Consider the following 23360-nt stretch of genomic DNA (forward strand, 5'->3'; position numbering starts at 1 on the left):
ATGTCGAATGCCACAATCAGGTACATATTGTATAGCAAACAGAAATGTAATCTCCCATGTTCTATGTGCAGGGGATGCATTCGATATAAACAGATCAAAACTCTTCTTGAAAATTGCCATAACTGCCAGAAAAACAAATGCACAGATGCCTCGGTTCTGTATCCAGAGAAGATTGCCTAGCAAATACAAACAGTACACAAAATTACTGTCAGTGACAGCGTGTCAATTTTTCGGTCCCTAATTCTCCTATAGTTGTTAAAGTAACACTAATATTAATGGCAACAATTATCATTAATTGTGTACTTACTATCCAGCAGTTACTATGCCCAATGTGTTATGCATTATTACCTCAGTTAATCTTTGTAAGAACTTACAGGTACTAATGTTACCCAACTCCTATCCAGGAGACCCGTGAGACCAAAACTATGCCATAATAATACTAAGCTGTTACATGCCTCTTTCACGCCTGTTCTCGCATGAGCGTCCTGTGGCGGTTCCCAGCAGACATGCCACCATCATGCAGCAGGTGGGAAAGGAAACAGGTAGGAGAATTCGGTTCCCTCCACTAAACCAGACATGCAAGGGACCTGCAGCAAATGGAAAGCCAACAGTGTCATTCTTCTCACCAATTTTTCTCAGCCTGGAAAACGTTTTTCATAAACATGCTAACATGTTACATATTTAGTATTCGTTTAAAGGCACGAATGAAAACGTTTTTCAAAATCTTCCCTGTTAAGCTCTTACCCAGTATAACCCATATAAATGAAAGCTGTTTGGATGCTCAGTTATTCGTAAAGGTGTAACAGGCCCTGAGACCAAATTTTGAGAACGACTTTTTTTGTTTTAAGGCATAATGACTACATCTACTAGAAAGTCATGGCACCCAGTTAGTTATCGGGTGCTGGGATTACCCAGCACGGCACCTCCTTCCCCTTCCGGAGAGCGAGCTAAAGTCAGGCCCGTTACAGAAAGAAGCATTCACTGTCACGGCGGGGGCATGGGGACGTACCTTAGCAGACCCGAGTTTTCAAGCAGCAGCAAAATGTCTCATTTCAGTGTCTTTGTTCATCTGTTGCTTTTTTAAAAGTTAACTGTCATATTCCTTTGTTCAGTAAAAATATGTATTGTCTAATGACCTTATACAAACCATCCTCAGTGCTTTGTGAGTATAAAAATGGCAAAAACTCCACTCTTTTCCTGAAGGACTTACAATGTAATCCAGGAGACAGGACTCCTCAGGTTAAAGACAAGCCATAAGGGGGACAAATTCAATCATATGCTTCAGACCAAGAGATCCCTCCAGTCCAGGTGATTAAAAAATAGTAAATAAACCCTTGGATGGGAACCTCGAACAATGAGGAGGATTTTTGAGATGGGTGGGTGGAAGAAGGGTATTCAGCCAGAGGGCATAGCTTGAGCCTAAGCGTGGAATCAGCAGTCTCCAAGCGTGTGCCAGTGGGAGCAAGCAGCTGGGTTTATTGGGAGCGTGCGCCGTGTGCAAGGAAACGGACCTCACCCGAGCAGGAGAAGGGGCTCGAACTCCCCTGGTCCTCAGGGGAGAGGCGAGGCGACGCCGGGAGCAGTGACTGGAGGAGGTGCCTTAGATTCGGGCGGCAGGATGAACCTGAAGGGGCGACAAGGCAGAACACCCTTGCCAAAAATCAAACGGACGTGTGCTAAGGAATGGAGCATGGATTGCCGTCCACCAGGACGACGGTTCTTAATCTTTGGGAGCTGGGCACTCTCTTCGGAATCTTTCCCTCACTTCCAATGATACCACGCAAAACACACACAGCATTTTACCTGCACTTCCACGCACACTGTGGGTCCACCCGTGGGCCCCCACTTCAGAACCACTCCCCTGCTCACTGCCCGGTGACACGCTGGGCTAGTCAGACATCTCCTAAGCAAACCGCGACACCCCTCAACTCCCGAGAATCAGGATGGGCACCCGATTTCTCCTGGCACGTTCTCCCACGCGGCCAGCTCCGGTAATCACGGTAGACTGGATGGATGATATTTTTAAAGAGGGAAAAAAAAATCCGTCTTTCTATTCTCTTCACCTTCCTGCAGGTTTCACCGGAAATAAACACACGTCACATCGTTTTTGCTCTCTCTGCTCCCTCCTGTCGCCCCCGACAGCTGTGACCTGAATGCCCTCCCTGAGTATCCACGTGGCCCTTTGTTACCCCTCAGCCTGGCTTCGCCCTGCGCGCTGCACCAGGCTCTGGATTTCACGGCGTTTCCCCTAAGCCTGACCCCTCTCTGCCTGGCACTGCGCTCCTGCCACGGGACCGGGCCTGCTCGTAAAACGTCTCTTTATGTACTTTATTACTTAAACCCTTTTATTTGCCTGCAGGAGCCCTTTAACGAAATCACATTGAATTGACTTTCTCACACCAAATCAAATCTCCCCGGTCCCAGTTCAGTTGTCTTTGTCAATATGTATTTTATAAATGGAGTGAATTAACAGATGCTGTCGGGACAGAAGTGCCCGGGCAGCGCTGATGTTTTTAGTGCTCTCTCCGGGCGGCCGCGGCGTGGAGGCGCCTTGCACAGGTGTCTCGGGATGAAAGTCACTCCCGTCACTGCAGTCATTTGGGCGGATATGTATTCTTCACCATTTTCGTTGGCTGTATTTTAAGCCTCTTTATTACTCTTTTTATTCTCCCTGTTTGCTTATGTGGTTTTTATCATTCCTGCCATTCATCTTGGGCTGGACTTGATTATATCCTTCAGTGTTAAAAGATGAGAGTTAAAGACTCTCTGTTACTCAAAGAGGACAGGGTGTTCCGCCGGCCACGAGAAACCGATCACGGCAGACCTTTGGCACGCGCTGCCTTATTTCTGTGACAAGTGTAGCCCATGCAGCCTTTGACGGGACACTCTGGGCTGCCCCTGGCTTGGAAAAGGACGCTGAGTGCTTGTGCCCCAGACTCAGACTGGAGTCGAGGGAACGACTCCACTCACAGTGGCCCGAGACGGGATTGGGAACTCGGCAAGAAGGGAAGCTCAGTACGCAACTCCGTCTTCCAAGAGTGCACTGGAAGAGTATTTCCCGGGAAGGTTTCCTTGACATACTGGATTTTTTTTAAAGCATAATGCGGAAATGCTGGATGGCTCATCCCCATGATGTGGGGGGAGCACGTGTACTCTGCCCTTTTCTGTCAGTTTTGTGGGGGGGTGTGCAGAGCCATCTACTGGCGAAGATGCAAAGGCAGTGCTTTTCTCTCAGGTTCTGCTGTCAACTGTACACGTTTGTCCTAAGAATGACTGATCGCAAAACTTTTTTAATTTTTTCATTCTTCTAGGCCTCGTTTAATCCCTTGGTTCAAATGTGGTTCCCACGGTGAGCCCCAGAACTCCATGATGATTTGCCTTGTTGTAGACTCTGTTTTTTAGTACTGGGCTGATTTAATCTAGACTCTGTTTTTCAGTACTGGGCTGATTGACTCTCCAAAGCGTGATTCCTAATTGTTGGTCCTTCTTTCAGAAGGTGGAGTGCCTGTCTTGCAGATCTAAGAATTAAGAAATTCATCAGGCCTGTATGTCTGTGCATGTTTGAGGTGGCAGCCCTGCACCTTAAATAAGCATTGTTAACATATCGGAAGTGGTCGTAATACTGTGAGCCAAAAATTTTTTCTTCCGCAAGTTTCTCAGTTGTATCCAACACAATGGAAGCTATCCATCAGCTGTTTATGCTGTTTGGAAAGATACTCCTTCGATATATATGCGTTTTGATCTCAGGAATAAACAGCTAATATTTCCATGCATACACTGCCACTTAAATAACATCTGCATCTTGTTCAAAGAGACACTCCACCTTTGTATAAATTTCATGAAGAGCCTCTAGACAAAAAAAAAAAAATAGATCAATCCATCCATAACCCATGACCTATTTTGTTTTTCTTTGAGCATGTTTAAAATCGTGCATTCTGCGTGTCAAAGTTCAGAAGTGGAGTGCGACCTGTGATTAATTAGGCAGGGGTCAAAAGCTACTGCCACGCAGTTTCCGAAGATGGTCTGACTCTGAATCTGAGCTCATTCATGCTGAAGTGATGCACCATGGGAATGACTCCCAAACTCTGCTCCGGAACATCTGCTCGCCCTAAGTGAGTTAGTGCACGTCAGACATCTTTATGTCAGAATACCGCAGTGATGGATGCAGGCTTCAGAAAATGCTGCATAAAAATCTGGTGTGCCATTCTGGCCATTAAGTGAAATTACTATTTAAATTAATGGCACTGTCACAGTTTATCTGTGCAAAGAATGAACGCTGATTAGGGTATTAAGTAATTAGCAATTTATCACACTGGAACAAGGTTGATAATAATTAAAGAAGTAATGGTTTACCGAAGGAACTAGAAAGGGAGTCACTTCTTGTTATGTGAGTGAAATCTCGGCTGAAAATGGTAATCCAGTGAAACAAAGATGAAGCTCCGTGAGAGAAAGCATCCCTCCCCTTTTTTTTTCCTGGTGTAAAAACAGTTCATTATCAACAATTTTGTGGACCTGTCAGAAGTCCCTGGGAGCGATCAGATGACTGATTAGGAGTTGGGAATGAGGTCAACGTGTGCATTTTGGTTCTGTACCCAAAGCATGGCGAACCCGGAAGGAACTGGGGGGCAGAGAGGGAGGAAGTGCTCTGCTCCCTAAGGGGCCAGTTTTCAGGTTTGGATTGCTCTGGAAAATAAAAACATGAATTATTTTAAGACAACTGCTAGAGGAAAAAAAAATATGACAGTAACGAGTCCAAGACAGGGATGTAAATGCCTGATCTGAAGGCTGCAGAAACACACCCAAATGATACAACACTCGAAGTTGTGGATTTTTCTTTTTAGTGTGTGTTGAGCTATTTATCCTCCATAATCAAGACTCAGACTACAATGATAGTGCTGCTGTGTGTATTTATTCTAGAGGACTTTTCCTAGCAGTGTTGAGACAACTGAAATGATTAACAAGGCTCCAAAGAAAACAATTTACTTTTAAACCAATGACCTTGAGCAGTTATCACCTTTAAACAGGGCACGTCAAGACTCAGCTATGACCCATGTCTATCTTTAACCATACATACAAGTGTGTTAAATATTTGGAGATATTCTTCAAGTCAACAGATCGGGGACAGAGCTCTTTGAAGTCGTGTATGGCTCAACACCTTTCTTGAGGCCCACGCCTAGCCAGTGTCTAGATTCAGTGATGTTTTTAAAGCACCGAGACCCTGTCGGTCTATTGTTAGGAGCGTCTTTCGTCATGTAGGTGTTTGTCCGAGAGCAGATTAAACACTTCGGGACTCCACAGCACTTCCAAGTTGAGTTTCTTTATGTCATCAGTCAGGGCTGATAATAAATACACACACAATCCTAATTAAAATAAACCATCACATCGTGCTACCATAAAGGCTACATGTTGCTGTATAATATGATATAGCCCTGTAACATGGGGTGCAGGCACCTTGATTTCTAGCTTTAATCTGATGCCAGAGAACTGTTTATTAATTCAGGCTTGTATGTCTGATTTTTTGCTGTATCTCTTCTATGGTAAGATCTAAATGGTGTTGGACAGAGGCAGTTAAGCTGAACTGGGGAGGGGAAAGAAGTTCATTTGGTTTTGCAAGTACACACGTCCTCAGTGGCTGTAGAAATCAGTGACACCGCCTCCAAGGGCTGCCGCTGCCCCGGCCTCTGACGCAGGTCTTGCGATGGGGTCTAGAATACAGAGTGGCTCCACACACCGTGGCCCAGGGGTGCACCTGATCCCAGACACACTCAGTGGGTGCCAGTCTGTCATCTCATGGAGAAGGAAAGGTCACTGCTGTTGCTGGATTCTCAAGAAGCCAAGATTTGTGCCCTAGAGCACAGGTGGCACACACAAGGCCCACGGGCCGAATCCGGCCCTCCACCTTGTTTTATCCAGCCCAGCACCTTGTTTCTACCTGGCGGCAGCGCTGAGCTCCCTGCCCCAAGTTAAGGAGTAGTTACAATGACACAGTCCTGAAGTTACATCCGGCCCTTTGAAGACAACCCGGAGGCCGATGTGGCCCCTGGTGACAATGACTTTAACACCTCTGCCCTCGACAAAGCCAGGCACCCACGTAAAGACTCACGCTGTGGCACCCCCCATTCTAGAAAGGGGCCCCTCTCCACCCTGTCTGTCCCCTTCTGCCGGAAGTCTGGGGTGACTTCTCCTCTCCTGTGAATTTCCGGAGATTTCCTCGGAGTCCCTCTTTGTTAGCTACCCCGCCTTCTGGCACACCCTGCCGTCCTCACACAAGGGGCGGGCGTTCTGGTGAAAGGAACTGAGCCTCTCTTCTGCGGAGCCTGGAGAAGTTCGGCCGGACCGAACGCTTTCGGGCCGCTTCCTCTCGTGCGTTCTCGGGCTCACCAGCAGCCTCTCCTGCGTCCGGCGGGAGAGACGCCGCCCCGCTGCACGTGTCCGTCACCTTGGAAGGGACGTGCGGCCTGAAGCCTTGTGTCCTGGCGGCCCCTGCCAGAGCCCCTGACGTTTCTATACCCCACTTTACAGCGCCCTCGGTTTCCCTCCCTTTGTAGAACGTCGCGTTCACCTAGAACACCCGATCGTTGCAGGGATGTCGTGCTGTGGGCAGGATTACGTGAACGCGTCGGAGACCGCGCGCGGCTCGGCCCCCAGCGGAGAATCTGACGCGCACGCTCGGAGGGACCGCCCCGCGCCAGCGCAGTGCTGCGCCCCGCGGCTCCGTCCGCGGAGCCAGCCGTGCGGTCGCGGCGTGCGCTACGACCCCCAGAAATTCGTCTGCTCCGACGGGACTTCCGCCGGAAGGACGACGGAGGTAAGGGGGCAGGAGACCTCTCCCAGGCCTGACGTGACAATGGGGAGAGACCTACGTCGCTCATCGCTAGTTTTCTAAACTGGGAGTATAAAAACTCCTGCGCGCATTATTCGTTTTCACGTTGCATCCATATTCATGCCGAAGGAGGTCGCTGCGATGGATGTTGTTGCAATGAATTGTAAAGGAATTAATAACGTGAGCTGTTCTCGGGAAGCTCTGCCCAGCGCTCAGGGGCCCGTGCCCCAGGGAGAAAAGACAAGAACAGGCATCACTGGGCACACGACATCGCCTCTGCCCCGTCCACGGACCCCCAGCTCCCGAAAACGTGTGCGGGGCCCTGGGCGTGTGAGTCCACTTCCTGTCGCCTTCCAGCCTCTCCGCTCCCTTGCTGGTGTTGGCCGGGCTTTCAGAGGCTGTGGCGGGCAGGGCAGGTGTACCGTTCACGGTATTTAGATGGAAGCCGTGCTCCATTTCCTGACGCAGCTTCACTTTGGGAAAACAACTCATTTTACGTAAGAGAGAGGCTGAATGTAGATCAATTTTAAACAGGAACAATTGTTTTAAATACAGGATGTCACCTCTCTACAAGAAAGGGGGGTGGGACTCTGCATTCTAAGATTACAGGGTGGGGCACACACGGTTCACAGCTGGGAGTACAGGAAGCCCAGGGTTTATTCTTCTGTTGTTACTTATTAATCACTGTATTATTTTCCATACGAACACCTGCAAACCTACTTTTGCCCCACCCTGCATTAACTTCTTTATATCCCTGTAATTTGGGATGGTGAAATGTTTTATTTTCTGAGATTAGAACATGTTAGTATTTATCAATAATGATAGAAATCCAGCGATGTATCAGAGAAGAGGTTTACAATTATCAATAGTACTTACGATGGCAGTTCATGAACCATTTGGATTTTCTGAGACTTGGGTGGGGAATACATATATCGGTCATGCTTTCCCACAGGAAGTGCGGGTCCTCACATGTCGCTTTCTTATTTCCTTGAAAACTCCATTAGGAAAGTGTCCAAGTGACAATAATGGAGTAATGACTACTGTTATTAATTATAATATATGGACTGAGTGTAAGGCATGTACAGGTGTTCTTTGATTCACACAACAAGCTTGCGTGCTAAATTCGCGTTCCATGTTCTCACTACGGAAGCTGAGGCTTTGAGAGTGTAGGTCATAGAACGAGGACCCGTGGTTCTGGGCCTTGAGTCCAAATCTGTGTCCTTCCGACAGAAGTGCCCCTGGTGGAACACGAACTGCCTTCTTGTCTTTTCTTATGAATTTCGAGATACTTGCCTGTGAACTTGGTGGAAGAAGGTTTCACTTGAAAGTCCTAAAGCTCGACCCCTCGTGTGTCTAACTGAGACCGTAAAACCCTCTTCCCCTCTCTCCACCCCTCCCACCCCTGCCGCCTGACCTAGGGCCCCGAAGCCTGCGCGACTGTCTGCCCGGCCGCTAGGGAGGCCGCCGCGCGTTGCGGCAGGTGTGACTTCAACGCCACCAGCCACCGGTGCGCTGCGGTCCGAGCATCTCAGGATCCCACGGGGAAGGCACCAGGGGGAGGAATGTGCTCCTCCGAGGAAGAGACTGTTCACGCAGGACGCGCAAGCACATTCTCCTTCACAGGTGACGGAACGTGAGCCGCTGCCGGAGGCTTCGGGGGTGGGGAGGGCTGCAGAGACGCAGACGGCTTTCACTGTGACACCACCTCCCTCCCGACCCTCATGTCATCTAATCCCATCATCCTGTGGGCCAGGTGGTCACAAGATAATTAAAGGCATAGTCTGGATTTGTGCAACGTTGGTAGCTTATATTTTTTCAAGTCAAACTTTAAACAGGGATGGATGCTATGTTAAGGTAAATCTGTAGAGAATAAAGAACAAAGAAAATAACAGGTCATCTTTATGTATCAGTGAGTAGATATTAAAGATTTTTAGCGATGGAATGACACTCTATGATATGCATTTTTGGGGTTTTTTTTTAAGATTTTATTTATTTACTTTTAGAGAGGGAAGGGAGGGAGAAAGAGAGAGAGAGAGAAACATCAATGTGTGGTTGCTAGGGGTCATGGCCTGCAACCCAGGCATGTGCCCTGACTGGGAATCGAACCTGCGATGCTTTAGTTCGCAGCCCGCGCTCAATCCACTGAGCTATGCCAGCCAGGGATACGATAGGCATTTTTGAAGGATTACTGCTGGCTAAAGAAATTACTGAAGACAAATGTGTAGGACAATTAGGCAAATAACAGTCAATATTGAATATCCACACCCTCCCAAAACCAAAACCTTCTGTTATTAGATGACAAAACTTCATATCGCATACAAAATGATTTTGGGATACGACATTTAAAAACAATTTGAAACGGGCAAAGGGAAAATAAAAGTTCAGAGAAAGAGATCATCAAGGAAAGGTAAAATTTCAACAAATGATTCTTTTTGGGTGAAGCAAAAAAGTTGCTTTTATGCCCTGGAAGCATCTTTGAAAGACTGAATGTCACAGGAACGCAAAGTAAGAAGAATAAGAGATGAGAGAGGAAAAGGGAGGAGAAATACAACGGAAGAAAGAGTAAGGAGCTGAGATTAGACATGTGACACAGGCCTGAAGAGTGCCATACAAGAGTTTCTAGCAAGGGATAGCTGGATGTGCTGTAGCAAAGAGATTCAAAAGCACAGTGACCTTCTGGGGGCAGGTGGATGGGCTGGGCATCCCACCCCCTAGTTATTCAGGGGTTATCAAGGTTCCTTCCTTTTCTTGGCTCATGGCAATTCAGGTGCTGTCCTCCTCCACATGGGGCGGCCTGAGTTACCACATCCTAGTTTTAGCCCATCAGAATGGGACAAGCCAGAAATGGAAAGCAGTGATTTCTTCTCTAGAGGGATGCATATTAGCCTGTATCACTTCATGCCCCTCCCCTTGTTGAGAGCAGAGTCATGTGACCACACCAAGCTGCAAAGAACACTGGGAAATGTAGTCTCTAGCCAGAATGCAAGGGAAATCTGAGGACCCATGGGTGGTCAACACAGGTAGCAAGGGGCAGATACCTTCTTACCAGAGAAAATGGAGACAGAAAATGATCCCTTATATTTGATAGCAATTTACATGTTATCAAGGTCTGCCATATAAATAATTGCATTTTATTTTCATACCAGTTCTATAAAGTAGGCAGGGCAGAGTTGATCCTTAGAGATGCATGGAAAAGAATGTGGCCAAACAACCCAAGTGGATGCACTGAAAATTAGTCCTGTGGAGACAGAGATGCAGCCAGCGGCCAGCGGCCAGCGGCCGGGGATCTCTAGTCCCACTCCTGCACCTGATAGCAGGTCACCGAGAAACCCCCGCACGTACGCCCACACGTACAGATTCAATCAGTGGAAAACAGAGCTAAAGAGACCTCCAAGTAATTTTTCTGGAAATTGTAGCGTTTGTACGTGGGAAGTTATTAAAGCTTAAAAACCAAACTAAGACATTCGAGGCACCGTCGAATCCTGTGGATGATTAGCTGATACAATTTTTGCCAGTCCACAAAGCTCAGCAGGTTGTTGATTTGCTGCTTTAATCAGAAGGGTTGTTTCCGTTTCTGACTGAGTTCTAGCGTGGCAGAAGAGGAGAGCAACCGATTGTGGAGTCGGCCGTCACTTTTATTCACTGACCATGATAAGCTAGGTTTCAAGTCCTGCGTTTCATAACATGTGTACTATAATTCATGTAATAGTTTGATAAGGCAGTGTTTACACTGTAGGAATTGGCCAAATTCATCCTAATGAAACTATAAAAGACCCTTGGCGAGCCTGCCTGCTCCAGGAGTGGAGGGAACAAGAACTTGTGAAGCATTGGCCTCTGATGTACACCAGTCCAGGGCTCTGCATTCTGAAGCGTTTCTCTAATGCATCCACAGTCTCTGGGCAGTGCCGCGCCACACCTCTGCATCTCCGAAACATGGAAAATATGTTTCATGATCGCGAGAGTTGAGACGTGAAAGTTTTATTTCCAGTGGTAGGATTGGAGCATCAAGCACTTTTAGTTGTTTAAAGGTTTTGAGGTTTGTTTTCACTGTGACGGTAAACTAATTCGAATTTTTTAAAGCCGTACTTCGATGTCTGTCTGTCCGTCTGTCTAGATGTGAACCTGGAGCCCTACACGATGTATGAGTACAGGGTCGCTGCTTGGAACGGCTATGGGCGAGGCGTCAGCCAAGCTGTCGGGGCCAGCACGAAAGCAGATGTGCCTCAAGGAGTGAGTCCCCCTCGGTGGATCCAGATGGACCGCCTTGAGGATGGAATCGTCTTACACTGGAAGAGACCTGTACAACCAAATGGTACTAAGCTGCTTGTAAGATACCAATAGCGTAGTTGTGCAAATCCAGGAGCACAGTGAAAGGAGTGCAATCTACATGTAGCTGGCATGCATTTAACCCCTAAAAAGTGTTTCCTGATAGAGTGGACATGAGGTATATGCCGACTAATCATTCATTTTGTAAAACAGCCCTGATAAATTTTGAGCCAATTTTTTCCCCTTGTATCCCAGCCTATATCTGAGCCGCTTTCAAACAACCAAATTATGTTGTGGGAAGGCAAAATAGTTTTAGTACTGAATGTAAGTTTGTTTGCTAGTGAGGGGACATAAACTTATGTGACTCTAATTAGGTGGGTTGAAAATCCATCTCCTCCTTCAGAGTGGGCATAATTAAGAATGGCTTGAACCTAGAGCAGTGTGTGAGCAAACGGAAGTTGAATCATGTGGCAGCACCCCATTCCTTCAGAACTCAGAGACACGCACGTTGTTTGTGAAAGGTGGCAAGGATGTGCCCCTTAAATGCAGGCGTTGTTCTGCCTCTTGTAGGACCGATCCTTCACTACACTCTTCTCCGAGATGGAATGGAGCTTTTTCGGGGAACATCACTGAGCTTCTCTGATACGAAGGGAATTCAGCCTTTTCGGGAATATTCCTACCAGCTGAAAGCTTGCACAGTCGCTGGCTGTGCCACCAGCAGCAAGGTATGAGGGTTGGCCTCCACCAGCGTTGGAATGACCCGCTGGGACGATAAATGTCTGGGTTGTGGGTGATTTTTCCAGCGGCAGAGCACAATGTTTCTCTCAATATTGTGTTACGTAGGGTGTCCATCTGGCATCTCGATTGAGTGCGGGTTCTTATGCCTGAAACTAGAGATCACTGGAAGGAACATTTATCCAAATATCAATGTTTCATTAATTAAAAAATAAAAAACTTGAATCCATGTATCCTTTTTATCACACTTTTCCTCCACTAGCTAGTTTTAGATTTTCTTTTATAAATTCATAATAATTCCCAAACCAGTGCTCAGTTTAAAATGGTTTCGATTTAAATACCATTTGCACACACAAAAAAATTGCCTGTTCTTGAAAAACAGAGAAAATGGCAGAAGGGCCAGGCATAGAAAATAAAATGTGTCCAGGGCTTCTTCTGCAGCCTTGGCAAGAAATTACGAAGACCTGAACTCAGGGGACAGGGCTCAGAGCGGAGAACATCGGAAAGATGCAGCAGGGGTCAGGGGGCAAAATTGACAGGACTTAGTGGTCCACCGTGTGCAGAGGATAAAGGGAAGAGCCCTGGGTATGCTCAGGGAATCTGGGCAGAGCAGTGCTTGGCTCCTGGTACCATCGTGCAGGCAAATAACAAGGAGCGAAAGAAGCGCAATGCTGAGATTAAAATGTCAGAAAGTGTTTAAGTTCCTGTTTAAGAGATGGAGAAGATCGCAGCGTGGTGGAAGGAAACAACATTGGCACGTCAAGTGAAAACATCTACTCAGAAGCAGGATGGAGAAGTGACTGACGTTTGCTAGAAAGACGTATGAGGGAGGCTCTTGCAAGAGCTTGCGCGTGGCTCACGCAGAAGACCACAGGTGGTGAGCACTGGGGAATGTTACTGCGTGAAGGAAGAACACCTCTCAGAGGACACCGGGAGGAACACTCAGACACTCTAGGAGGGACAGAAAGCAGGGGCCGTTGTCATAGAAGCCAGCCTGGTCGGAGGACACCCAGGAGAACACAAGCTCACACAGGACAGCGCTGGCTCTTCCCATGAGGTTGAAACCTTCGACGAGCGGCATCTTCAGACACCGTGCAAGGGCCACCCAAGGACAGCCTTCGGTCCGACTGCATGCAGCCTGACATTCACACACCCCCAGAAGCATGTCACCGCCGGGACAGGGGCGGCGGGTGGTCCTGATCCAAAGCCAGGGTCTGAACAGTCCTAGATCGATCCCACCGACACAGCTCCTGCCCACCAGACGCCACAACTGTTGGTCCAAGGGCGATGTCAGAGGAAACGCCACGAGAAAGACAAACACAACGCCGTTTCCCTTGGCCACATTTTGACAAGGTCGAACAAACACTTGGTTGATTTGTTCTTCTTTCTTCTTACTTGATTCTTTTTTCTAGAACATTGGTACGCCCACTGTGGAGTCATCCTGGGGATCATGGAAGGTACAGAAACAAGTCTGCCCATTTATACCGTTCAAAGCATATGGCATGCACGCGAGTTCAGATGTGGGCTTTGCTCCATATTTACTGGTGCTTACCATGCACCAAATCAGGCTGTTAAAATGCAAAGACACTCATGGGCCATATGGAAGAGAGTTATCAAGAGTTCTCTAGGAAGACAGTCTGCCAGCCAGATTTGACTTGTTTAAACTGAGGGCTGCACTCCGCCGTCAAAACTGTTGTTGAACCTGTTGTGATAAACAGTACTCTGAGACTCCTGTAATGTATTCAAGGTCAGACTTTATTGTTTCAATAGGAGAGGGGCGAGATGCAAAGAACAGGGCTGCTCCTCCGATCCCCCGGAGGACATGTTCACTGATCAGAATACCCAGTGTACTACTCTCACGATAAATTGCTGTTTAACTCCCACGTTTCAGGTAGTTGCAGCTACAGCCCACGGAGTGCCGCAGAGCGTCCCACCCCCAAGGATCACGGCGCCCCGCGCAGACGCTCTGCGCCTGAGCTGGGGTGCACCGGAGAAACCGAATGGCGTCATCACAGAGTACCGGCTCCGGCAGGTTGGGAAAGGTGTCATCTACTCTGGCACCGCTGACAGGAGGCAGCATACGGTCACAGGTAACACCCACCAGAAGAGTCTGTCATTGTGGTTAGGGGGGCCGAGCCTCCCAGGGGCGAGCCATTGATGTACGAGGTCACTTCGAAAGGACGCGTTCTCTTGACATATGGTCAGAGCCCACTTACCCATGCGAACGGGAGAACCCACACTGGCAGCAATCAGCCACAACAGCAGATAACTCCCGAAATAATTTAGATTTGGCTTCGATGCGCATTCTCATGTGTAGGGTTTTTGCATGGGTATTCACTTTTTTTTCCCCCCCAAACAAACGGCAAGATGCAGTTTCACTCCCCAAGGATACACTCGTAGGTAATGGGACGAGGGTCTCCAAGCGTGCATTGGAAGGCAGGGGACAGTCAGCCAGGGGCTAACATTTCTCTGCTAAGCAGGTAATTAAAACACAGAATAGTTGACAGTTGACTGGTTGTGACGACTGGTTGTTACGATTAACATCAGTCAATAATGGTATTATTTTGTATTGTTTATTACAGCAGTTTATAATTATCTTTAATGGTATAATAATAGTACAAAATAACCTTAGATAATTACTGGCAGTGATTATAATAATAATTGATATGCCTTAGCTTGAATATCGCTTCTGAAGGAGAGAAGCGTTTTCTGATGCGCTCAGTCTTGGGGTGCCTTCCCAAACTCACCACCACGACACCTGTTTTCATCACCGACCTCCCACTGCCGGTTATTTTGGTTTCCTATTATGTGTCTCTTTAGGTTCCCCCCATTGGACTTCGAGCTTTAGGGGGGCAGACCTCCTCTGCTGGCCTCAGCACGGCACCTCCGGCCCCTAGGACAACCCTTGACAGGTCCGCGGGTGCCAAGTACATGTTTGTGGGAATAAATGAATTTAATATGTGCCAACTACTGTCCTAAGCAGTCAATATGTATTGTCTAGCATAATACTCACCACAAACCTGTAAGTATAAAGAATTACCACCCCCATTTGAAAGAAAGGGGTTCTTTAAGTAACTTGTTCCTCATTTAGATCTATTGAATCATTCCAAACGGTTGCAGAGGTTTGGATTCTGAGACCACAGACCAGGGTTTACAAACTCTTACTCTCTCCCTAGGGTCCCCAGCCTCGGTCCACAGCCTCCTGAGTGAACGTTCTCCGTCCCCTGGGCCCCGCCCCTTGGCAGGGGCATCGGTCCTGGGGAGGATGGAACTCCTAGAGAAGTGCAGAGAGGCCTGGCCCTGAGTGTCTGAGTCCGGGTTAGAGGAGGCACAGGTGGAAAAATAAATCCATCGTGACCTGCTCTTAGTCCACAGTTCCTTGACACATAAGCAAGCACTTGTGACAGGTTGTCCCCCGTCTTCCAAAAGTCCGTAAGCCTGTAGAAGGTGCTCAATGCATACCTGGGCACCAGTGCATTGCATTCCTTGTCTGGAGGTCCTGAGCACAATCCAAAATCAATGAGAATGGAGATGGGGAGAGCCCTCGTCAATTCAGAGGATCCAATGTATGAATCCCCTAAGGTCTTATATCATTTAGAATCGAAACCTTCAAAAAATCATTGAAATAGCATTGTTTTACATAATAAAACCTTACATTCAGATGGTGCTTTATCGTCTTTGAAGAACCATTTGTATTCTGACTTGTTTGATTCTCATCATATTATTCCTCTAAGATTAAGTGAGGGATAGTTTTAATATTCACTTTTGAAATACCTACTCTGAGGGAGTCTTGGCCTCCCTCTGTAAAAAAAATCAGAATACTGTTTCATCCCCAAGAAAATAAGATGTGTGGCCTGCTCGCCATGTTCTAGCGAGTCTACTAAGTGCTCTAAAATAATTAAAGTTAATTGCTGCTCTCAAGCTCCCAGTCCCAGGGGACAGTGACTAGCTCAGGAATAACTGCAAATACTGTGTATCCGGTGCTACAACAGAACGTTAGAGAAGATGCAGGGGGAGGAGCTAAAAGAGTGGCTTGGAGAGGGCGATGGAGGTTAAGTACAGAGTTTTGAAAGCCAAGTTGAGGCGCATGAAGACTTGGTACCAGTAAATGTTTCGCAGGAAACTGGGATACTGGGTGACGGAGTTTTCTTCTTCTTCTTACGCTATCATCTGTCCATTTCGCTGGCATTGACGTGGAATTGTGGCCAACTCCACTGGCTTGCATTTTTTAGAAATGAGCATTTGTATGCCAACAGGCCAAATTCAACTGTAATGCTCAAACCGACAGGATTGATAGCCTCATTAATTATAAAAGAATTGCAAAGATTTAAAAAAAACACACCTTCACGCCACCAGTTCCTCCTTTTATTGTCATTTTTAATGGATAGTTTCACATCAAAGAGGATTTTATACTCATAATTTGGTGCCAGAATTCTTCTTTTTTCAGAATAAATACTTTCAAGTGTTTTCCACACAATTTGACTTTCTACAAAATTATAAAATAGAAAGAAGCCTTTTGAATCCGTTTGGTCCGTTTGCACTGTTTTAGATGGACTCAGAGGGCACGTCACCTGGGCAGTGCAGCCTAGAGAGAGAGTTCTTTGCCGGAAAAGGAAATGAACCTCATTCACAGAACCTGGCCAAGTTCAGAGCCTCCCGCACGTAGCTTCTGGGGGGTGGGGGTGGGGGGGCCTTCGGTCACGTGACACCTGATGTCTCTGTAGTGTGAACGCGTTTTGTCTGCCAGGCCAACGTCAGTGCCATGGGCCGCTGCCCGACCACACTCAGCACAGTAGTATTTCATGATGCAAATGACTCTTTTACTGAGTTCACGGAAGGAACTGAAATGATCAAACGTCTTTCACATTTGATCTCAAATGTTTGACGGGGGAGGCGCCCGATCACCATGCGTGGGATGAGCGCTCCGGTTTCCGGTCAGCGCCCGGCCCTCGGCGGCCCCTGTGTGGCCGCGGGGCACTGGCGAAGCTGCAGCTGCAGTCGCCGCGGAGCCTGAGCTCCAGGTCCTCAGAAACCACGGGGCGGCGGGCACCTAGTCCCAGCCCCATTGTCTCCATGCTTATTTTTAATTTCCTCCAAGCTTCGGAAACATGATCCCCTAAATGCTTTGTGGGAATAAGTGGCGAATGCACTCATCACGTGAAATCCATAAATTGCTTATAATCCTCTCAAGATGTTAAAAAAAGCATTAAGTAATTGAAGACAGGAAGTCCTCAGTTAATTATTTAGAGGTGCTATCAATGCTTTAAGTAAACCGAAGCGTGCTCCGCTATCTCACTGAGCGGGGGTCCCCTGGGGGAGGAGGGGCAGCCGCCCTCATTTTCTCGTGGTCGCTAATGCAAAGAGCACATGGCAGCTTGTCAATAAGAGACCTTTTCCTATCCCTGATGACCACCCGCGGCCCCCAGCCTGCGCGGAGCAGTCGGGATGGCCGCGGCGGCCTCGTTTCACTTTGGGTTGCCCGCCGTAGACCGGAGGCCTCCGAGTGGCAGGGACGAGGGATTAATGACATAATTAAGGCCTCTGAGAACAATATGAATTAATCATGTCCTCTTTAGCAGCAGATAGGATGAGGGCTTAGGTGTCTCTTCACTCCAGGGAAAATATATTTTCAAAAAAAATTCATTGCAAGTTGCTCCTCGTGGCGTTGCACTGAAGAGGAAGGGCTCGCAGCGTGAAGTTAGCAAGGAGAGAACAGCTGGCCTTCCGCCCGCGTCCTCCGGGAAGGCCACGCGGCGCCCCCGCACTGAAGCCGAGTGGGTAGTGCCGGCTGTGGCAGAAGACGCACGATAAGTACACGGAGACGGGTATCCTCCACACCCCTTTCGGACCGGGAGAGAACACAGTGTGACCATCGACAGCGCAGAGTGTGGGCATTCTTCTTCATAAAGGGATTTTCCATGGAGATCAGTCTATGTCTTCCCATCGTACCCTGCCTTCTCCTGTCATAGCATTCAGTATACTTGGCTGCCGTGTCCTTTTCTCCTGTCACCTGTTCCTCCGTGGGCAGGTGCAGCTGTTTAAGGGGAGAGTCAGAAGCACCCTGTTTGCCCTTGTATCACTTACGCCATGCTGGGCACTCATCACAGAACCGAACACACTTGAAGTGGTCAGAATATGTGTTGAGTAGTAAACTAGTGTCTGAATGCCTGTATTCCATTTTTTTTTAGATTGTATTTATTTATCTGGACTGGATGTGAGTTCAGTGGACTGAGCATCCCGTCTGGGCGAGCCGGTGCTAAGACAGGTGACTTACCAATACTCGATGACCCCCTAACAACAAGTTCCGGAGTCACCGGGGCCTCTCAGCATGTGAATTAATCACTAGCCAAGTGGACTGAGGAACTTGTGGAACATGGTACCCTTTAGGGCTCTTTGGGAATTCTCCAGAATGTAACAGAGGACACTGCAGAATAACTAGAGGAGTCCTTCAGAGTATTGCTTGCTATCCAAAATTAAAATAGACAAAGATGCCTTTTCCTGGCTATTGATCTGGAGATTAGAAATTAGAAACAAGCTGTTCTTCATAGAGTATATCAAATGTAACTTCCATAGGCATGGGTTTTATTTTCCAAATCATATTTTTATGACCCATAAGCAGACTTATTTGTGGTCCCTTTTTAACACACATTTATTCTTGAAAGTAATGTTACTTGGAAGTGTAATTGTAATGAGTTTGGTTACAGTATGCCTCTATCCTTCAAGAAAAGAACATGATTCCCCATAGGGAAATTCGGGTAATCTGCAGACACGGTAATCTTCCCTATACTGAAATGTTAAATACTTGGCTTTCCCCCACGCATGTGCCTTTCTCCGCTCTGCAGCTGCTGTTTCCTGCTCTTTTAATTCGATGCGGAGCGCTTCAGTGACGTTTTCTCTTCTCCTTCTCTTCGACTTCAGGATTAAGTTACAGTCGGAAGGGTTCCTTGGAGACATCTCTTTATTTCCCTCTCCTCATCCTGGTCAATTCATGAGTACTTTTCAATTGGTGTGCCCTTTTCATTGCCTGTTGCTAATATTTCACATATATCTCATTTTAAGGACTACCAGTAGGGACTTACTTAAAATGACAGCAAAGCCCCGTTGAAATGTGTTGATTTTATTGAGTTTTACAGAGGAGTCTGTAGGAAAGGTCATCTGGTTCATGTAAATCATCTGCATCTGATGGCAGAGGATGCTCGCCCTACGGGGTGTTAGATACAAGCCGTTAGTAATCCAGTCCTGGGACAGTACAGAGCACACAAGACCTGAAAAATAGAAAGAAGAAAAAATAGTGGATTCAGATACTGCTTTTTCTCGAACTGGTCTGTCACCCGTGGAAGCACGTCTACACTCCCGTGCCCACGGTTTACAGATGTGGAAACCGAGGCACCCAGTGGTCAGGCACCCAGTGGTCCGACAGCTTGCCCGAGGTCCTCGTTACTGGACAGGCGGGTGTTAGAACCCAGACAGCTAACCCTAGACTCTGTGCTCCCCACAGCTGTGCGGTCCTGACTCAGTACATGACTTGCAGTAATATTCGGCATGGTAATATTTAAATCATGTACCCCCACTTGGATTTTTTAAAAAGATTTTATTTATTTACTTTTAGAGAGGGAGGGGAGGGAGAAAAAGAGAGAAAGAGAAACATCAATGTGCGGTTGCTGGGGGCCGTGGCCTGCAACCCAGGCATGTGCCCTGACTGGGAATCAAACCTGTGACACTGGATTTTATATATATATATAACTATATATTTCACTGGGCTTTGAGCTACCTGGGTTGTCATTTTCCCTGTAAGGCTCGGAAGCCCGACCCCGCTGCTCCGGACCTCGTCTCTCCGCCCAGCTGCTCAGGTTTCTGTCCTGGCCTCCCTCTTTCTTGTCTCCGTGATCACGGTGAGCCCCTCCAGCTCCACACCCTCAGCTCCCTACTCCGTCGGGCCAGCAGATGACAGCAGTGCCTCGTGCACTTAGTGGGAATCTCGGCTGTGTTACTGCCCGGGAAGCAGACGGAGGCCGGCGAGCAGGAAGTAGTCGATAAACTTCAGCCACCATGGTACTTATGTAATCTGACAACCAACTTCCTTGCAAATCGCTGCTTTTTCCCTAAAACGTACTCAGTTACTGTGTCGAGTCCAGGCAAAAGAGCAGTAAACGAAGAAGAACAACCAAATCCCTTGGCTTGCTTCTTCTTATTCGAGTCTCACTGACACACAACATTATCTCCGTTTCCGATGCACAGCGTAGCGATGTGGTGTTTGTGCACCATGCCCAGTGATCCCAGCAATAAGCCGCATTCCCATCTGCCACCGTACAAAGTGAAAATGCTTTTCTTATAAGACTTCTTAAAATCGATTCCCTTAGCAGCTTTCCGACTTGCACTACCGTGTCCCAGGTGGCATGCACAAGGCCTGTGGGCTGAACCCGGCCCTCCGCCTTGTTTTATCCAGCCGGCACCTTGTTTCTACCCGGCGGCAGCGCCGAGCCCTCGCTTCACTGTTAAGGAGCAGTTACACGTACACAGTCCTAAAGACACATCCGGCCTCTGAAGGCAACCGCGAGGCTGGTGTGGCCGCCGGTGACAATGAGTTTGACACCCCTGGTCTGTAGTCACCATGATGTCCACGATATGCCCGTTACTCATTATCGTACGACTAGATGTTTGTCCCTCTTCATCCCCTTCACCCCTCCCTCCTGCCCACAAGCCCCTCCCCACCTCTGGCAGCCAGCAGTCTCTTTTCTGCATCTGTGAGTTTTCCTTTGTCTTGTTTTTCGTTTGCACGTGTAAAATTATATGGCATTTTGCTTTCCCTGACTTATTCCCCTTTGTATAATTCCCACAAGAGTCATGCATGTTGTCACAAATGGGAAAACTGCATTCCTTTTTTATGGTCGAGTAATATTCCATTGTGTATATGGACCACACCTTCTTTATCCATTTACTCATTGATGGACGTTTAGGTTGCTTCCATATCTTGGCTTTTGCAAATAATGCTGCAATGAACATAGGGGTGCATATATCTTTTCAAATTAGTGTTTTCATCTTCTTAGGATAAATACCTAAAAGTGGAAGTTCTGGATCCTATGGTGGTTCTATTTTTAATGCTTTGAGGAAACTCCATACTATTTCCATAGTGACTGTACTAGTTCATACCCCCCCAATAGTGCACTACGGTTCCCTTTCATCCATATTTGTTATTTCTTACCAACAATTGTTTTTTCTTGTCTTTTTAATAATAGCCATTCTGACAGGTGGGGGGTGATATGTCATTGTCCTTTCAGCCCCCATTTCCCTGATGATTTGTGATGGCGAATAGTTTTTCGTGTGTCTGTCGGCCTTCCGTATGTCTTCTTGGGGAAAACGTCTATTCAGATCCTCTGCCCATTTTTTCATAGAACTATTTGTTGTTGTTTTTTTCCTTGTTGAATTGTATCAGTTCTTTATTCATATACTTTGAACATTCATGCCTTACCAGATACGCGCTTTTCAAATCTCTTCTCCAGTTAACTGGGCGGCCTTCTCATTTTGTTGATGGTCCATTGACGGGGCAGCAGCTCTTTACTTTGATGTCGTCACATGGTTTATTGTTGCTTTTGTGGCTCTTGCCATTGGAGGCAGATCCGGGAAATTATCGAGAAGATTGATGTCAGGGAGCTCACTGCCTGTGTTTTCTTCTAGAAATTTTTTGGTTTGGGGTCTTATAGCCAAGTCCCTAATCCGTTTTGAGTTAATTCTGTGTACGATATACAATAGTGGTCCAGTTTTATTGTTTTGTATGTGGTTGTATGTACAGTTTTTCCCAACACCATGTACTGACATTCAGGAAAACAATCTAGAGGTATTTATTGTTTCCAAATTACATAACTTCTATGAGTATTATAATAGTCTGCAGTAGAAACAAATCTGTTACTCAGTAGATGCTGTGGGTAGGGTATGGATGAAATTATGAGCACCAATGAGGTTGGTCAAATCCTGCTTGTGACAGATGCCATGGGTAGATGGCGTGGCCTCATAGCTCTAATGTTGTTATGAAACACTCTTGTGTGTTTGGTCTTCATTAAACATCTCACAAATAATAAGCATTTGAAATAGGCACTATTGGAAAAATATGATTTTAAAAAACCCCTGAGGATACCACCTTACTCTCAGACTGCTTCCTTTCTTGGTGAGAAGTAAGGTGTTCGGATGAAATGGTGCTACAAGGTCAAGACCCCCCTTTCTTAGTAGGGGCAGTAAATAGGGGATGTCATCAGACTGAGCTTGCCACTGCTGCCTCTCCCCTTCCTTCTTGGTTGTCCCCTGCCGTTTTCTCTTGAGCTCTGTATTTTAGCATCTTTAGCATTTTCCCATAAGCTCTTATCAAACGCACATGGCTAGCGTATGACTTAGATCTTCCATCATATTCCTCATCTGTAAATCAGGCTTAAGTATCAAAATGGTATAAATTCTTCACAGCAGCCAAATGGCAGATTACAATCTAATATGTATCTGCATCATTTCATTACACTGATAAGGAAGCCCAGAAGGTGTTGACGCTGGACTCTGGAGCAGCCCCAGCCACACGCAGAACCTGGTTGCTTTAGCAGAGAACCTGGGCCGCTGCTCCAGTTCCCAATGAACCAGTTCGTTCATTTTGCCATTCATTTAGCAAGCACTTACTTTGTGCCTGTCGCTCTTCGAAGGACACAGCGGTGGGTAAACCAAAGTCCTGGTTCTTTTAGAGCTTACATTGTAGAGGGGGTGACATATAATAAAATATCGGCTAATGTTGAAGGCTAGGAAGAAAGAAAGAAATCTGAGGGGATAAAAGTGCTGGGTGTGGTGGGTAGGTTAGAGAGGTCAAAATCTTTGAAGATGCAGCACTCGAGCAGACATCTGCATAAAGTGACAGAGTGATGCATGACTGTCTCTGGAAGAAGAGTCACCAAAAGAACCCACCAAAAGAACACAATGTGTGAAAATGTAGTTCAAAGTTCATGAGAAAGCAGTAATCATTGGATGCATGTTATAACTAAGCCTAATTATTTGACATATAGACTAAATTCTATTAAAAAAATTTTTTTAAGCTTTGGCATTGTTTGAAATTTTCCAAGAATTGGGACAAGAAATGTTAGCCTCAGTATACTCCTTGTTGAATGAGGTCGAGTCTTCAGGTTGCTTCTGGGAAAATGAAATACTATTCCAGTAACCCATTTCACCTTCCCAACAACCTTAGGGTTGAGATGCCAGATTCCCCATGTCACAGACCAGCAGGTCAAGGTCAATGGAAGCTAAGTCACTTTTCCAAAGTCACGAGCCAGGGAGTAGAAAGTCCAACCACACAGAACTTTTGTTGTAAGTGAATTGTCATTGTTTTTCGCTGAGAGCATTCCTGTGCTGTATATCACATTGAATACATGAAAGTAATGAGCCCTGTCCCCTCACCAAATGATGTTTAATCTGTGTGTAGACAAAACTAACATGCCCCCCAAATGCTATAGAAGGAAGTGTGAGATGGTAAACTTTTGCTACATATAGTGAAGAAGTATACAGTTTTAAA

General features: G+C 46.8%; 1 protein-coding gene across 1 annotated transcript in view; it reads left to right on the forward strand.

Moving 5' to 3' along the window:
• USH2A (usherin) overlaps nt 1–23360 on the forward strand; it is a 516227-nt gene that overhangs the window by 386370 nt on the left and 106497 nt on the right. Inside the window, exons 51-55 of the mRNA XM_045859450.1 lie at nt 6585–6808; nt 8242–8446; nt 10938–11135; nt 11660–11814; nt 13716–13914. Coding sequence (XP_045715406.1) covers nt 6585–6808; nt 8242–8446; nt 10938–11135; nt 11660–11814; nt 13716–13914 — 981 coding nt within the window. The remainder of the gene's footprint in view (nt 1–6584; nt 6809–8241; nt 8447–10937; nt 11136–11659; nt 11815–13715; nt 13915–23360) is intronic.

Source organism: Phyllostomus hastatus, unplaced genomic scaffold (genome assembly GCF_019186645.2).
Source record: "Phyllostomus hastatus isolate PE091 unplaced genomic scaffold, TTU_PhHast_1.1 phas_contig_148, whole genome shotgun sequence".
Lineage (NCBI taxonomy): Eukaryota > Metazoa > Chordata > Mammalia > Chiroptera > Phyllostomidae > Phyllostomus > Phyllostomus hastatus.